Below are 10,489 nucleotides of genomic sequence, written 5' to 3' on the forward strand. Positions count from 1 at the left end.
TGTTCCAGAGCTCTGCCACCCTCAATGTGAAGAAGTTCTTCTTCGTGTTGAGGTGGAACGTCTTGTATTTTATTTTACAGCCATTGCTCCTCATACTGGGCACCACTGAACAGAGCCTGGCACTGTTTTAAAATGAGTCTGTGCAACAGTGGGGGGAAAATGTTGAGAAGAGGCTTAATCAGTGAAATAGTTAGCAGCTGATGGGCAAGCTCTGGGTGATGTCCACGTGTTAGAAAAACCAATTAAAAGTTTAGGGCTTGACATACTTTAGTGCTCTCAGACCTCGAGAAGGAAGTTAGTAGAGCCTGGGAAGGGAATTTATTGTTGAGAACGGAACAGAATTTATAAACCACATTACATAAAGCAGAGGTGCCCTATCTGGGAGAAAGATTATAAAAATACTGAAAAACGCGGACTAATTAGCATGAGAAGCAAGAAATCAATAACGAATAGAAGGCAGAACACTAATTAATGAAGACAATTACGTAAATTGTAAGCCAATGAACACTAATCTCTTTGCTGAAATGAATAACTAGGTAAAAGTTTTGGCGACTGACACGCACGTTCTGGGGAGCTATCCCCATGTTCCTTCAAGACGGAATCTTTAGTGCCGACTTTCTAACAAACAGGTCGGAGAGTTTATTTCCCTGTGCTCGGGGGCCGGGGCCGGGCCCAGGCCGCGCTGAGGGGCGGCCCCGCCGCGGCCTCGCTCGGTTGTCACAGCGACGGCGACGCCGCGGCCATGTCGGACCTGGGCTCTGAGGAGGGCGACGAGTCCGGGGAGGCCGGGGCGGACATCGGGGTGCGCGGGGGCCCGGGAGGAGCGGGCGGGCAGCGGGGAAGGCAGAGGGAAAGGGAACGTCCCCGGGGATGAGGCGCTCAGTGCCCGCCGGGCCGGGCCGAGGAGAGGTCCCGAGGGGCAGCTCCCCGGGCAGGGGGTTTCGGGAGAGCGGCTGTGTCGTTCCAGGTGCGACCTGCCCCGCTTTTTCCATGGGTTCGAAAGCACGCATCCACGCTTTTCAGTTGTGCGGCAAGAAGGCTTGGGGTGCCGGGGTCTGACTGAAGCCGAGCTGGAGCAGCTTTCCACAAACACCTGAGTCCCTCTGTGTGATGAGGTTGGATTCAGTCAGGCCCAGCCCTTTAACCGTTTTCCCTCCGCGTTTATCAGGAATATGAAGGCGATCGCAATTCCGAAGGGGAGCGGCATGGATTTGGGAAGGCACGGCTGCCCAATGGTGACACCTACGAAGGGGAATACAAGCATGGTTTGAGGAGTGGACGTGTAAGACACCGACCCTGGTCGTGGTTCTGCTTCTGCAGTTGTGTTATTTGGGCACTGTATTGAACCAAGGGTGAGAGCTGACAGGTATTTCGTCTGTACCAAATGTGTTTCAGGGGACCTACAGGTTTAAAAACGGTGCTCTCTACACTGGGGACTACCTTGAAAACAAGAAGCATGGAAAAGGTGTATTTTTTTATCCAGATGGATCAAAATATGCAGGTAAAACACTGAACACAGTTGCAAGGATTTCTGTAGCCAAAAGGACACGTTCCCCTCTCACTCCTCCTCCGCCACAAATGAAAAGAGATAGTGAATTGGAGAATGTCTTATTTTAAGAAGATACATTTGCTACAAGATACTGTCCTCTTATTCCCTTTCTAGTAGTAGTTCTGAGAAGCTTGGGGTTTATTTATGGGGATTTAGTTTAGGGCATTTATTAGATCTGTCGTTAAAAAAATTGGCTGCTTATCAGAGTCCTTATTTAGGGATTGGGACACCTCTGAAGTTTGGAGAAGTTGACATTCACAGTTTCCCTGCTTGCTGGAGAGTACCTGAAATACTCAGATCAGTTAAGTTTCAAGGGACAATATTTCCCCCCTCCTTTCTAAGCTAGGGAAAAAAAGACATTCACCTTGTGAGGGCTAAAAGCTGAGAGCAAAAAGCACAGCCCGACCTTGCCGTGCAGGAACATAAGCACTGTGATTTTTTTTTTTTTAACTACTTTTTAGCTTGATTAGAAGAATAATTAAGACACACCATCTAGCATCCTTCTGAATATATGTGCCCCATGACTGACAGGACAACTTTACCAAATAAGTCAAAGTAGTTCCTCTTTAAAATTTATGTGGAAAAGTCACATTATCTAATGCAGCTGTAATACATTACCCCATTTAAAGATAGGACTGGGTTGTTATGTTTTCATAATGGTAATAGAAAGTAATAACAGAGACAGATAATGATGGAAAAATGGAGAGGGAGGTCAGGCAGCAGCATAAATACATGTGGAGAGGAACAGACTGATGAAAAAAGAGCAAGGGACTCTAGAGTAAGGAGTGGTGTAAGGAATAGTGAGGAATTCCAACAGTATCATAGCTTTCTTTTCCTTCTCTGATACTTGTATGATAATGTTACAAACTGGCCACTGTATCAGACAAAGAAATAAACCAGGTCTCACACTGCTTTTATCCTTTTGTCCTTGAAGGAGACTGGATGCATGACCAGAGACAGGGCTATGGAGAGTATCTGTATGCAAATGGAGACACTTATACTGGAGAATGGGCTGACAACAAGAGGTTTGTTTCGTTCTCACAGGGATGTTTCAAGTCACCCAGTGGCATTAAAATGCAAAGATTATTTTCAGAGCATGTCTGACTGCAGCAAATGACATCCAGGGGTGACCTTGGCAATTTAGTCCAGCTAGAGTAGTTTCAGCTGCTTAATTATTACTGGTTTTATACCTTAATTATAACAACATCCTAAATTCTTAATACTCACTGGTATAAAACAAAATAATTTTCTCCTTAGGCATGGGCAAGGCACATATGTCTATAAAGACACAGGATCTAAGTATGTTGGTGCTTGGGTAAATGGAATCCAGGAAGGACCAGCTGAACTTATCCACCTAAACCATAGATTTAAGGGCAGGTTTCTCAATGGTAAGGTAAGTGTGCAGGAACACTTTCTATTCATCTGAACAGTTAGCATGGAATTGCCTTAATATGACCTATTTCCTCTTAAAATAAGAAGCTAGGCTTCTGATCTTTTGTAGTATTTCTTGTACCATAAGTGTAACACATGAAACTGAATTAATCTGTAGGACACAATGCCAAGTTTCTTTGCAACATCACTTGCAAACTGTAGTGTTACTGACTATTGCATGGAATTTTTAGTAAAGGGTATTTTACATTTCCGTGCTTAGAATGGATTAACTGTTCAGTTCTGCTGATGTTTTTATGTCTTTATGCAGCCTTTAGGTCCTGGCAAATTCATCTTTGATATGGGATGTGAGCAGCATGGTGAATACATAGAACCAGAGCAGGTAAAAGAAATAGTGCAAGTTGTAGTGAGTATCAGAGAACTCAGTAAATCAAATCTATTGTTGAGGAATATGTAAAATGCCTTACAGACAGTGATGTTAAAGTAGATCTTATGAGTAAAAAAGGGTGGAAACTTGTGCATTCTTAAGAACTAAATGAGGTTTCATTTTGCCTTTTTTTTTCATGTTCTCTACTGTGTAAGCTTTGAAAACTACAAGGTGTGATTTTGCACTGCTTGCAGATATGAATCCTTTCTGCTTAAAAAGAATCAGAACCTTCCCAAAACATTTGAAGTTTCAAATCACAGGGGAATACAGATATATTTGTCTGCATATTTAGCTTCTGTGACATTTTCTTCTGAACATCAGAAAATAATGAACAATATTTCCTGTATTTCTGAACTGCTTGGTGCTATGCATACAAATGGTAATTTCCAGCAGATTCATGTTTGGGAAATATATCCTATTGTTGTCTTGGTCCTGTTAGGAACTTAATATCCATGGCTTCTAATAGTTGTAGGGAGTATCAAAGTGGTGTCAAAGTGTGTTTTCCCTTCTCCTTTATGCATTAATGTTTTGAAACATTCCTGATTAATATGATGCAAAAATAGCTACAGAAGTAAGAAATATATTTTAATATTACTGTTTGATTTCAAGAAAAAATGCCACATTTTAGCTTAGAGTTTGCTACCTCTTACGTGACATTAGTTGCCATTACACATCATAAAATTCTCTGATGCAGCAATCATTTCTGAAGGATAAAATAAAAATCATCAAAGTCCTGTCACTTGTGATAGAGATTTGCAAAGCTTGGAGACTGTTTTGCTTTTTTCAGGCTAAAAGCAAGAAATCCTCAAATTAAGTATCAGATTGATAGGAGTATCCAAAGTAATGTGTATTTCCTTAGTTCAGCTGGGAATTCTTGGATGAGCTTTGTAAAGCAAGGGACAGTGCTGTCACTAAAGTAAGATTAAATTTTGCCCTTTTGGTTTAGTTGAAGTAATTGCAGAACAAAGCCCATAAAAAAAAAGAGAAAAGATTAGCTAATAATACAGACAATGATTCAATTATTGACTCCTTCATATTTGTAGAAAAAGCATGATTTTTTCAAATGTAAAAAAATATCTTCACATTTCAAAACCATAAGCTTTGTGCACTACCTTACTGCTTCCTAGATCCTTTCAAATGTCCTCCCTAAGCAAAGATTTAGGCAGAAACAACTGGTTTTTCAGTCTGTTACTGTGTGAGACAGTGAAGCATCTACCAGACAAAGCATCAGATATCAATCATCAGTAATTGTCAACTGAACTTCATCAAGGTTCAAAGTGTAGTTTTTGTCCAAGATTTGCAGCTGCTGAAGTTCCTCCACCTGTAAATACTTCCCAGTCATTGCCATTTTGATCCCAGATAAGGAGGTTTTAGTAGACTAACCCATCATCTTAGTTACTGTCTGTAGCAATGAGATACTGGATTTCATGAATTCTCTTCCAGGAAAAAGAGGAGGAAGAAGAGGATGAACCACCATTACCTGTTGAACCAAAATGGAAAGCATCAGAAATTACCAAATTAACACCCTGGTCTCCCCATGAGGAAGAGCCAGCCCCCAGAGAAGCAGAAGGAGCAGTAACTGAAGAAGAGAAAATTCCTTCAGTTACAGGTTTGTTCTGGAAACATCTGGAAACTCCATGCTTTCACTATGGTGACCATCGTTTTACAGGTTTAATACCAAGTGATGTGAGAGAGGTTTTGTGTTTTATTTTGTTTTTCCTATGATTTTCCATGTATTGAATGTTTGGAACTTCCAAGTCCATTCATAAACTGCACAATATGTATGTATGTATCTGTTTTATTTCACATAGCATGAGATAAACTGTCTTGGGAAGCCTGTGAGCTATTTTACTCTATGTCATGGCTTATTATATAAACTTGGTAATAAACAGAGACGATTTTGTGGGATTTCTCATGTGAACAACAACTGCAGCCTTCAGTAGGAGTTAGCTGGCATTACATGAAAACAAAGGCTGAGTGCAAATTTGTAAAGTTGATTTTCTTTGGTATTTCTAATTTCTCATATTGCAGTCACTGCAGAGGGTGGGGGTCATGAGCCCTCCAGTGAGGATTTTAACCCAGCAAGCAATGGAGGGGAAGGTGAGGGAAGAGAGGAAGAAGTAAACCAAGGTCAGTAGGATCAAGGTAAGAAATGGGGCATGTGTGCTCATTCTTTAATTAATAGTCAGGGTTTGAAATTATGGATGTCAATCAGCTGAAGCCATGCTGCTGCTGGGAGACCATGGGAATCTGTACCTTTCATAAGGAGGGCAGCTCTCTGGAGAGGTGAACTGTGAGAAGCAGAACTCACATACTGCAACAGTACAAATTAAAAGTGACACTTTAGTGCATATACACTTGACAACACTTGCAGAGCTGAATTTGTAAGAGATTGCATTTCCAAACTGTGTTTTGTTTTTTTTTTTTTTACAAAAATGAGAGAATATGTCAGATCCTGAGAAGTTTAGGCAGTTTCAAGCACTTCACTTTTCTGTAATGAATGCAACTGTATATTCTTAATTCTCTCAATTGTAGTTCAAAAGCAGGCTAAACAAATACAAAGAAACAAATTTTAGGTGTTATTATGCATTATGGTTTGAATAGCCTCTAGTTGGTTTTTTTCTCCTACAAACCAAAGAGATTTGAATTCAGATGCTCAGGTTTTCTTCCAGGTTGTTCAGAAGCCTGTTTTAAACTCACAATTACAAGAAGCAACAGGGATGCCTCCATGTTTACTCATATTTAGCTTATATGCCTCCACCCAATTGTGTTGTTTGTATTTATTCTTAAAATTTACAAGCTTGGCTATCTGATGTATGAAAATACCAGATAAATTTATCCATTTGTAGTCAGTCCATTTTACAATAAATCCAAGCAAACCACTGTCTTTAGGGATCAGAGAATCTCTTAAACTATATGAAAATGCCTGGAGGTATGCACTAAACATTTAGGTCAGCTCTTGCAGTCTCTCAATTTTCTCCTCTGAAGGTGCTCGCTAGCTTCAGGGCAGAGCAGGCAGCTGGCTGACCTGGTGTGTAGGACTGACATCTTACAGGATCTCTGGGCTTGGGTCAAATCCAGCAGAAATCTCAGCAGGTTATAGCACTGCTTTGGATTTGGCGAAAGTGCATTGAGCCTGCTTTGTCTCAAAGACCTTTGGACTCAAATAACCATTTGGACTGAACTTGATTCTAATAAATTTTCTGGCCCACTGCAACAAAGCGGTTCTGGTTTCCCAGTGGCTTTTGTAGGGTGTTTTTGAGAACAAATGATCCCAGGTATCTGTCAGATATGGCATAGAGGCAGATGAAAACATAGCAAAGTGATAGATGTTCTCAAAGTTCCTTCCAACACTTTATTTCCAGAATCAAGGAGTCGGATGATTTTAAACATTTTTCAGCACAGGTCGCCAGCCATAATTAATGAGGCAACATATTGTTCCCCTTGTCTTTATGTTTAGCAAGATTAAGTTATACTAAGAAGGAATGATTTGAAGAAAATACACATCCTGTGACGACCAGATGTAATAAAACCTATTTTCTTGCAGCCTGGTCTTCCCTGCCCCTTTACCATCATTTTTTTTTTTCACACAGAGATTCCCTCCTCCTTGTTTTGCATTCCTTATGATATCATCTAAGCAGGAGACATTCTTTGGCTGTTCCAGAGTTACACATGGGCTGGCTGGCAGTCAGTGTGTGTGTACTGAGTCTGTCTGCCAGCTGACAAACGACGTAAACAACTTAAATTCAAGTATTGCCATTGAAAGGCAGTGGGTGAGGAGGGCTGAGGTGGACAGCAGAATCTTAGAGTTATGTTTCAGATTACTGGGATTACTTTCCAGTGTTTTATAATAAAATGCATCTCTTTGCCCTGTTTTTCCTTCTAATCCACAGAAATTACTGATTTAGGAGGATGAACCAGAGGAAACAGAGGAATTGGGTACAACTAAAGGAAAAGACCCCAAAACTGAAATTTTGGAATAGATGACTTAGTGTGGTAAGCCTGCAATATTTTTGTTTGTAAAAGGATGTGTTAAGATGCTTTGAATAAACATTTCTGTCACTGTTCTGTCTGGAATGTGTATCTTTGGACCCTTTATAATCTCCGAGTCTCACAGCAACTTCCTTTATTCCATGTAGCCTGTAATCAGGTGTTGAATTCAGTGCTAAAATGTATAAATAGTGAAAAAGTTTTGATAGTTGTTGTGCTGGCTTTTTATCTCTGTACCTTCCCTTTCTTGGTAAATAAAATCCCTGTGTTGTCCTCATATGGTCTCCTTTGCACTTTCATTCGGGCAGAGGCATCTCTCCCTCATGGGATCCTAACACCTGCGCAGGGTCCCTTCCAGCCACAAGCATTCCCGGGTTCTGCCAGCTCCTCGCTTCCCTTTTCTTCTTCCCTCTGCTTCGAGCTGGGGCTGTGCTTGGGAATGTCCAGCAAAGAAGCCTTTGCTGTTTGCTCTGGGAGCCCACTCAGCTTCGGGACCTTGTCACCTGCACCTGCACAGCTCCCCTGCGAGGCACGGCAGAAACAGCGCCCCGGAAGCCTCGGGAATTGCCCTCTGTGCTCCATGGCACACACTGCAATGGTCTGGAATTCCAGTTTCCAGCAAGGAAAAGAAGTTCCTGCTCTTTAGACAAAGCTCTGAAGGGGCTGAAAGCCAAGTGGAGCAAGGTCTTACAATGACATTACACAACCAGCCTTCATAACTTAGTCAAGGGTTGTTTTAGCACATGGACTGGGAAAAAAATCAGGGGAGGGTCTTTGGCTGGGAGGTGCCACAGATACACAGACAGACACTATGAAAGAAACAGAGCAGGCAAAGAAAGTCAGAAGAGGAGGGAGGACACAAATAGCACTAAACTGAGAAGGTGGCACTCTGAAAAGCAAAGTGGAACTTCCTGAAAAGGAATGGGACAGAAATAAAGAATTCTGAAACTTTTATTTACTATCCAATTTCCTTCCTTTATCACAAACCTCCTGATAACAACAGTCATCCAGCATGGTTTTCAGAAAGTACTTCGCTCTGAACTGATATTGCAGGCTGCAGACACAATGAAACACAGAATGGGCTGTCTCCTCCTGGTTACTTTGCCATCCTCAGGAGAGGAGGCAGCAGGAGGAGAAGGGCAGCTTGCATTCACCCTTCACTGTGAAGCTGGGGTGGGGGAAAAGGTCTCGTGATCTCTGTAGCTGTTCCCACAGGGACATGAAGGCTGATGCCAGAGCCCCAAGGGTGACATTAAGGGGTGTCATCATGCAATGCTAGCTTGGTATTGAGGGGAAGTGTGGCAATTTTGTTCACTGGGCTTTGTAATTCTGCCACAAGGCAGGTAAGTAGGCCTCGGCCTCCTGGACACAAAGATTCTGTGATCTTTCTTGTCTGGGGGAGAAAGCTGGGCCCATTGGTAGCCAAAGCCCAGTGCCCACAAGGGGAATTAAAAGGGTTCTTTATTGCATGAAATGATGTGCAGGGCTGTTCACGTAACTCTTTGCAATTGTTGCTTAGTGTGCAAACAGCATCACTCAGTAACACCAAGGAAAGGGGAAGCTTTTGTCGTACGAAATCCAACAAAACCCCTGAGTTTGACACTGGTGTCATTGGTGGGCCACTGAATGCCTCTCCTGGGCCACTGTCCCTAAGGAAAGCCCCCCTCACAGGGGCCTGGGCACATCAGGGGCTACAAGTGCCCGAGTCCGGGGCTGCTCCATGCCACTTCAGTGGGGTCAGCTGTTGTTGGGGTGCCGGGGTGGCCCTTTGTGACACAGGCGCGTTGTGTCAGGGCCCTTGGTGATGCGGGACATGGTGGTGCCCAGAGGCCATTGTGACATGACACAGCCCTGCCCTGCCAGAGGGGTATCTAAGGGGCACAGAGCCCAGCCCTGGGGTGCCCAGTCCCAGGAGAGCCGCTCTGCCACGAGGAAGCAGCTCCCCTGAGAGCCTCTGTGGCAGTGCGTGATGGAGATGCTCAGAGAGGAGGTGAACCCCAACTCCCCCCCTGCCATGGAGTAGCCAGGCCTGTGGATGAGGCCGCAGGTGATGGCCAGCCCCGGAGGGAGAGGGGAAAGACGGAGCTGGGATGGGGCCAGAGGCAGCTCCCTTGGGGCCAGGGCTGGGCTGGTGGCTGTGCCAAGGCAGTCGCCTCCTTCCCCCCCAGCCGAGGCACAGAGCCAGGGCCGTGCCCTGCACTGCCCCTGCTGCCCCCGCAGCCTCTGCCCTGGGTGGCTGGAAGCCCTCGGGGAGCAGTGGGAGGGGGCAGTGGGGGGGACAGAGCTGCCAGGGCCACAGACTGTGGGGTGGGACTTGGCCAGGGAGGAGAGAGAGTGGGAGCCCTACATGGGCCAGGAACTGCCCCAGTGGGGAAATGAGAGTGTCCAAGAGCTGGAGCAGTGGGAAGACGAGAAATATCAGGAGCCTTCGCAGTGGGGAAATGAGAATGTCCAAGAGCTGGAGCAGTGGGAAGATGAGAAATATCAGGAGCCTTCGCAGTGGGGAAATGAGAATGTCCAAGAGCTGGAGCAGTGGGAAGATGAGAAATATCAGGAGACTTCGCAGTGGGGAAATGAGAATGTCCAAGAGCTGGAGCAGTGGGAAGATGAGAAATACCAAGATGTGTCCCAATGGGAAGTGGAGGAAGACCAAGAGCTGTCCCACGGGAGAGATGTGAGGTGCCAGGAGCCTTCCCAAAGGGGAGATGTGGATGTCCAAGAGCTGTACAAACGGGAAGACAAAAGAGACCTGTCGCGATCAGAAGGTGAGATAGACCCACAGCTGTACCACTGGGAATTTGAGAGACACCAAGAGTTACTCAAGTGGCTGGACATGGGAATCCAAGAGCTGTCCCAAGAAGAAAATGACAGTGACAAAGTGCTTCCCCAATGGGAACACTCAATTGACCGAGAGCTGTCCGAAGGCGAAGTTGGACGAGACCCAGAGCTGTCCCAAAGGGGACACAAGAGAGACACAGAGGTGTCGCAGGAGGACTGGGAACAGATCGCCATCCACACCATCTGGGTCAACCCCAAGTACCCACAGCTGCTGCAGGACCCCGACGCTGCTCCCCAGGACTCGGCCAAGGCCGCGGCTTCTCGGGCCTCGGCTGAGCAGGGGAGGGCAGCAGGGG

General features: G+C 44.8%; 1 protein-coding gene across 2 annotated transcripts; it reads left to right on the forward strand.

Moving 5' to 3' along the window:
- The first annotated feature begins 693 nt into the window (after positions 1 to 693).
- Positions 694 to 7,632, forward strand: RSPH1 (radial spoke head component 1). 2 transcript variants are annotated; one of them, XM_032101058.1, is made up of 9 exons: positions 694 to 802; positions 1,169 to 1,282; positions 1,396 to 1,501; positions 2,484 to 2,574; positions 2,807 to 2,942; positions 3,249 to 3,320; positions 4,809 to 4,974; positions 5,397 to 5,510; positions 7,259 to 7,632. In XM_032101058.1, exons 1-8 carry the CDS (start codon positions 743 to 745, stop codon positions 5,501 to 5,503), a joined length of 852 nt encoding a protein of 283 aa, XP_031956949.1. In that variant the 5' UTR covers positions 694 to 742; the 3' UTR covers positions 5,504 to 5,510; positions 7,259 to 7,632. The 2 variants fall into 2 exon arrangements, with proteins under 2 accessions (XP_031956949.1, XP_031956948.1); XM_032101057.1 differs by having other exon boundaries at positions 5,397 to 5,495.
- Positions 7,633 to 10,489: the final 2,857 nt, after the last annotated feature.

This window comes from Corvus moneduloides, chromosome 2 (genome assembly GCF_009650955.1).
Source record: "Corvus moneduloides isolate bCorMon1 chromosome 2, bCorMon1.pri, whole genome shotgun sequence".
NCBI classification, from domain to species: Eukaryota; Metazoa; Chordata; class Aves; order Passeriformes; family Corvidae; genus Corvus; species Corvus moneduloides.

Bases quoted from the DNA above. Each gene is read 5' to 3' on its own strand.
- RSPH1 (XM_032101057.1), top strand. From the start codon at position 743: ATGTCGGACCTGGGCTCTGAGGAGGGCGACGAGTCCGGGGAGGCCGGG. The intron at 2,575-2,806 runs GTTTGTTTCGTT...TTTTCTCCTTAG, and splicing joins GAATGGGCTGACAACAAGAG to GCATGGGCAAGGCACATATG. The intron at 4,975-5,396 runs GTTTGTTCTGGA...CTCATATTGCAG, and splicing joins GAAAATTCCTTCAGTTACAG to TCACTGCAGAGGGTGGGGGT.